Here is a 6,285-nt window from a genome sequence, read left to right as displayed (position 1 = left end):
TGCTTTATTTATGTGAAGGACAAAAAAGTCAAGCCAGCAACCACCTTTGTAAGCATACCTACACATAAATATACAGATAGACTTTTTGCACAAAGGTACGTACTTACCATCATTTATAAACCTACTTACAATTACTTATTACTACTGTACATAAACATCAGGACTAGTAACATAAATTTTACTTCTTTTTTTTTTTACAAACAAATTGACAAGCACGTCACAATCAAAATTACCAAGATAACATTACTAGATTATTTTTTTATCACTATAATTAATTAAGTTACATAAATATCCAAGACATTATTATTATTATTATTTATTTATGATAAATTAATATATATATTATATATTAATATCAACACTAACAAAAAAAAACTCAAGATATTTGAATGCAATCCTGATACTCTAATAGAGAATTAGCATCAATGGCCACCTTCTCCATTTCCAAACCTTGATCATCATCTCTTCCATTAGTCCTGCATCTCTGAAGCTCTTCAATGAGTTCACTCAAACTCTTGTGAGAACTCCCTCCATCTTCAACTGCCTCCATTGCCATCCTTCCAAGCTCCTCCATCTTCATCCTCACTCTCTTCCCTTTCTCTCCCACCATTAACTCTCTAACTCCATCCTTTATCTCCTCCCTCTTCACCACCCCATCTTCACCCACTTTCCTCAACCTCAATCCAGCTCCAAGCTCATCAACAATCATCTTCTCATTGAGTGCCTGCTCAGCCATCATCGGCCACGTCAGCACCGGAACGCCGGCCACCATACTCTCTAACACTGAGTTCCACCCACAGTGACTCACAAACCCTCCCACTGCTTCATGCTGTAACACCTCACGTTGCGGTGCCCACCGTACAATCTTTCCTCTCTCTCTCCGGTGAGGAATTGTCTCTCCGGCCGGCGGCCGCCATGAAGCATGTCTCACCACCCAGAGATACTCACACTCCGCCGTCTCCAACCCCGCCGCCACCTCTTCAAGTTGCTCCGCCGTCACGTGTGTTTGTGTCCCAAATGACACGTAAACCACTGAGTTCTTCTTCTTCTTCTTCTCGTCTAGCCATTGGAGGCAGTCATCGTCTTCTTTAGTCTGAGTTTGGGGAGAGAGAAGAGAGAAAGGGCCAAGAAGCCATGCACGAGCTCCGTTCTGGTAGAATGATTCAAAGAGTTTAGTGTACTACCACGTTCAATGAAAGAGAAGCTGTTGACGATTACACCCCAGCTGTTGATATCCGTGGCACCGATCTCGGAGAGGAAGATAGTTACAGGGTTGTTAGGGTCGCCGGAGGTTAGAATGGTGTCAGGGAGTTGGTGGCGAGAGAGGAGAAGAGAAGGAGGAGCACCGGGGATTTGAAAGAGCTCATCTTCGGAAGAGTAGGGTTGGTGGACAAAGAGAGACTTGCAGATGAACATAGAGAAGGTGGACATGCCGTGAAAGACGAGACGAGGGACGGAGAAAAGACGGCAGACGTCGAGAGTCCAGCCGAGAAAGAAGTCGGAGATGAGGCAGAGTGGGAGGGAGTTGGAGAGGTGGAGGGAGTGGAGGAGGTTGTGGAAGTGTGGCCGGAGATTGGTGGTGGTGGCTGCGAAGATTGGGTGGAGGTCCATAGAAGGGAGGTGATCAGTGGATTCAACGCCGGTTGGGAGGAGAGGAGAGGAAGGAAATGGGAAGATGGAGAGGTTGATGGAAGATGGGAGGTATTGCTGGAGAAAAGGAGCGTTGCCGGAGGTGGTGATGATGGTGATTTGGAGGTGGTGGTGGTGGGTTGAGAGGAAGGTGGCAAGGTGGAGGAGTGGGATGGTGTGGCCTTGTGCCATGAATGGGAATATTAAGATGTGGTCTTTCTTCACTTCTTTCATGGTGATGGTGGTGGTGGTGGTGGACATGGTGGTGATTGTTGAGATAATTAGGGTTAGGGTTGAGACTTGGATGGAAGATGACCAGAAGGGTTGTGGCCTTGTGGGTTGGCATGTATCATAAGGAGTATTTAATGAGTTTGTTTTTATTATATATATTTATATATTTATATATGTATATGTTAAAGTTGACCTTTGGTTTATTGAGGTGTCAGCTTTGGATCCAAAGATTAATAAATTGATTTTTTTTTTCAAATAATGTTTAATATATGGGAGACTTTAGTTGTGAAAACCACTTGCCTGAAACATTTGGCTTCTTAATGCTGAAGTATTAGCTGTGCATGCTTTTATTTTAAAAATTGATTGAATGTTTTTGTCTTTATCACAAATTGTACAGAGAGAATAAAAAAGAAGTTAGAAATTTTCATGACAATCATCTATCAGTCTCGAATTTTTAGGATCTTGTATCGATAAATCTAGTAGGATTTCGATATTTTAAAAGGTTTAGATTTTAAGCACGGGATGGATTTTTTATAAAACTGGTTTTGAGAAAGCTGTTGTTCTTCGATTTGCTTTTTGTTAATGTCTTTTCTGTTTTTGAGTTGTTGTGTCACACTCAATGTTATGATGTTCTCTCTTTTTTATTTCCTCCACTGTTGTTTACGCCAATGGTGGTTATTTTTTTTGTTTTTAATAAAAATGGTATATCCACTTTTTTTAAAAAAATGTTCATATATATAATGTATAAAATAAAATAAAATAATAATTTTTTTAAAGTGTGTTTGGGATGTTTAAGTGTGTCGAGCTCGACTTGTTTGATACTATAACAGTAATAAAGTCTTTCAATTATGGATTTAAATTTATGGTCAACATTTCGACATCACTATATGAGAATGAAGGGTTTGGATGATTTATTTATTTTTAATCTGGATGCATTTTCTTTGATTAAGCATACTTGTCTCATTTGTTGGGGAAAAAAATGTTGAGATTTGAGACTTGGCTAAGATTTGATGTTGAGGCAAAACCGCCTTGATTTAGTTCATTATAAATGCTCTTGAGCACATGAAGTCTGACAAAAAAATTTTTAGATAAGTTTTTTTTTTAGAATTAAAATATGCAAATAATAATAATTTTTTAATATTTTTTACAAGATCAATGTCCGTAGAAGAGATAAAATAAAACAAATAATAAAAATTGTAAAAGACCATCTAGAGACAATGAAGAGAACCATCATTTATATTATTAAGACAAGATGTTTGGTTTTAAGACATTATTTTTGTCTTATATAGCTACATGAAGATTTCAAAGTACATATTTTTTTTTGTTGTTGTTTTATTTATTTATTTTTTCTAAAAAAATTTGACACATACTTAGTCAAGAGTTTAATTTAAAAAAACAATAATACGTTTGAGAGATCATATTAACTGTCCGGCACGGCAATAATATAATATATGGTAAATGAAAAAAAAACACACAATATAAAATATATTAAAAATTAATTAAAATGACAAATAACTACACATCTCAAAAAGATTTATCTAAATTTATATATTTAACAAGTACAATAAATTTATTATTTTAAGTTTTAAGGATTCAACCAATTAATCAATAAATTAAAGAAGTTATTTTAAGACATTATTATTGTCTTATATTGCTACATGAAGATTTCAAAGTACATATTTTTGTTATTATTTTTTATTTATTATGTTTTTCTAGAAAAATTGACACATACTTATGATAAAGACCAAGAGTTTAATTTAGAAAAAATAATAATATATTTGAGAGATCATATCAACTGTCCGACACCGCAATAATATAATATGTATGGTAAACAAAAAAATCACACATTATATAATATATTAAAAATTAATGAAACGACAAATAACTAGACATTTTAAAATATATATATATATATATAATATATTTGACAAAGTACAATAAATTTATTATTTTAAGTTCTATGAATTCAACCAATTAATCAATAAATTAAAGAAGTTATTTCAGTTGGAGACACTTCTAAGGAATTTTTTTTAGGTTAAACATTAGTAGTAAATGAAAATAATAATTTTTTAAAACTATTTTGAACCTTATATTATTATATTAAGAATACATATTTTCCAATCAAGAGTAAGATCGATTAGAATATTTGACTTCTTGACATGGACTTGGAGTAGTAATTTCCTTTTTTTTATTGTTAAATTATGAAAGTAATGAGGTTATTATCTTTCATGATAAAACTTGAAGTCAAAAGTGCAATCAAGTTGACAACGAGTTCAGTGCTTAAAATTCTTAAATCACGTCACGTGCATAAATAAAAGACCAATAAATGGGGCACTTTATGTGCTATATATAGTTAAATATATGTGTAAAATATTCCCTGAATTTTTGCACAGATACTGTTTATACTTAGAGTTTGTTTGGATTAGTTTTTGAAAAACTCATAAATACTTTTTTTATAAGTTAAGCACTTCTTCAAAAAGAGTTGTTTGTATTAGTTTTTCTAAAGTAGAAAGTTTGTAAAAAAGTTTGAAAAAAATAGCTTTTTAGTAGTCTAGTCATGACCAAACTTTATAAAAAAAGTTGTTGTTCAGATTTTATTTTTACGTGAGGAAAGGTTAATCCAAACACAAAAATACTGAAAAAACGCTTAATTTACTCGGAAGCACTTTTTTTCAGAGTCACTTCTACTAAAATTATACAACAACAAACTTTTTGGAGAAGCCAACCCAAACGAGGCCTTAAACCCTAGGGTAACCCTTCATTTTTGACAAGCATATATGAAGGCTCCATTTAAACATGCAGAGGCACAACTTTTGACATCCATGTATAAATACATGGATTTTTGGTTGATTTATTTGCCTATAAATACATGGCCCTTTAGTTATGTTAAGAAGAATACACAACCACAAAAACACCAAAAATGGTTTTTGAATGAATGAGTGTGCTAGGGTTTTTTAGTTGAGAGGCATTGAGTGAAATCTCTACTTGTATATTTACAATTTTTATAGTAGAAAAATTTCTCTTTTTCCATAGACGCAGGCATTAAAAAAAGCCAAATTATGTAGTTTTGGTGTCTTTTTTTTTAACTTTATTTTAATATCTTGTATTGCTATTATTTACCGATCATAATATATATATGAAAGAACTAATTTAAAAAAATAAAAATGTATTTATCACCGATTTATCTTAAAAAATATTTATATATATATGAAAGTTTAATTTCGTTCATTAATGGTAAGCTCATGGACACATGACCAAATTAAATAGAGCCTCTGCATTTTACTAAACTCAATAAATTAGTGTGTATATATATAAAGCAAATCATGCTACTGTTAATTAATATGAACCATTTGATCATGATCGTAATAATGACTCAGACAATCTTAATCAACCAAATTAATTTCTACTAACTAGTGTCTCCTGAATAAAATTAAAATTAAAAACCGCCTTTATAATTTATTAGTCCCCCCACCCCCACCCCTCTGCCGATTAAAAAAATATATATAAAAGCCATGTTGATAGGTTATGAATGCTGTTTGCCTAATAGTATTTTATTTTATTTTTTAACTCATTTTATATATAATGTAATTAAAAGTAGAATGAAGATAAGAACCATGTTGATATAAAACTTTATCTCTCAATGGACAGAATTGGCAGTGATGGTTTATGTTGATGGATAAATATTCATTAAACTAAGTTCAAGATAAATTAATTAAAATGTAATGATACTTTTCTTATCATGGCAATTGCAAGTCAATTTAAGCAAAGCGGCCAATCCAATTTCATGCCAACAAGAAAGCATGTTTCATTGCAAAAATTTTTATATGATAATTTTTTTATATGTATATATAGTTAGCTACATGGACACATCATCACACACACATACATGTAATATCAAATTTACTCATTTATATTTTATTCTTATTTTATATGCATCTTATTATTATTTATAATTTTTTTTAATATTTTATAAATTACTCTAGGTCATATTTTTTTGTGTTTAATATATAACGTGAAAATTAATGAATTGATAAACTCCTTATTTTTAAATTCTGCTTAACAAACACTAGTTTTTCCTACTATTATTTTGTCAAGAATTCTTAATACTAACTTGATATGTTTTTCTCCTTATTAATTGAAAAAATTAAGCATAAAAATAAAAACAATCATTTATCATATTTTTTTAATCTATTTTTAAGACTAATCAAAGGACATTTTAATTTAAAATATTTTCATTGGAAAAAGCCGCAAGGAATTTTCAAAATTTAAGACCATTATGTAATTAATATATATATATATATTGAACTATCAAAAGAGAAAACTAAAGGAAGAAAATTAAGAGAGGAATTATTGAGCTTTGGAACTTTGGAAAGTTTTCTATTGATTTTCATCATAATATGCAATATGCCAAGATTAGAAAGAAAA

The 6,285-nt window shown here is 31.5% G+C and overlaps 1 protein-coding gene across 1 annotated transcript; it reads right to left on the bottom strand.

Annotated features, from left to right (window-relative positions):
* Nucleotides 1-364: 364 nt before the first annotated feature.
* LOC120253244 (UDP-glycosyltransferase 90A2-like) lies at nt 365-1,945 on the bottom strand. The gene is given in 2 exon segments (XM_039261574.1): nt 365-1,090; nt 1,093-1,945. Coding segments are annotated over 2 exon segments (1,512 nt in total). The 5' UTR covers nt 1,891-1,945; the 3' UTR covers nt 365-376.
* Nucleotides 1,946-6,285: the final 4,340 nt, after the last annotated feature.

The sequence above is a fragment of the Dioscorea cayenensis genome, chromosome 27 (genome assembly GCF_009730915.1).
Source record: "Dioscorea cayenensis subsp. rotundata cultivar TDr96_F1 chromosome 27, TDr96_F1_v2_PseudoChromosome.rev07_lg8_w22 25.fasta, whole genome shotgun sequence".
Lineage (NCBI taxonomy): Eukaryota > Viridiplantae > Streptophyta > Magnoliopsida > Dioscoreales > Dioscoreaceae > Dioscorea > Dioscorea cayenensis.
The sequence above is the reverse complement of the archived record's forward strand: the minus strand, read 5'-3'. Positions and strand labels throughout refer to the sequence as shown.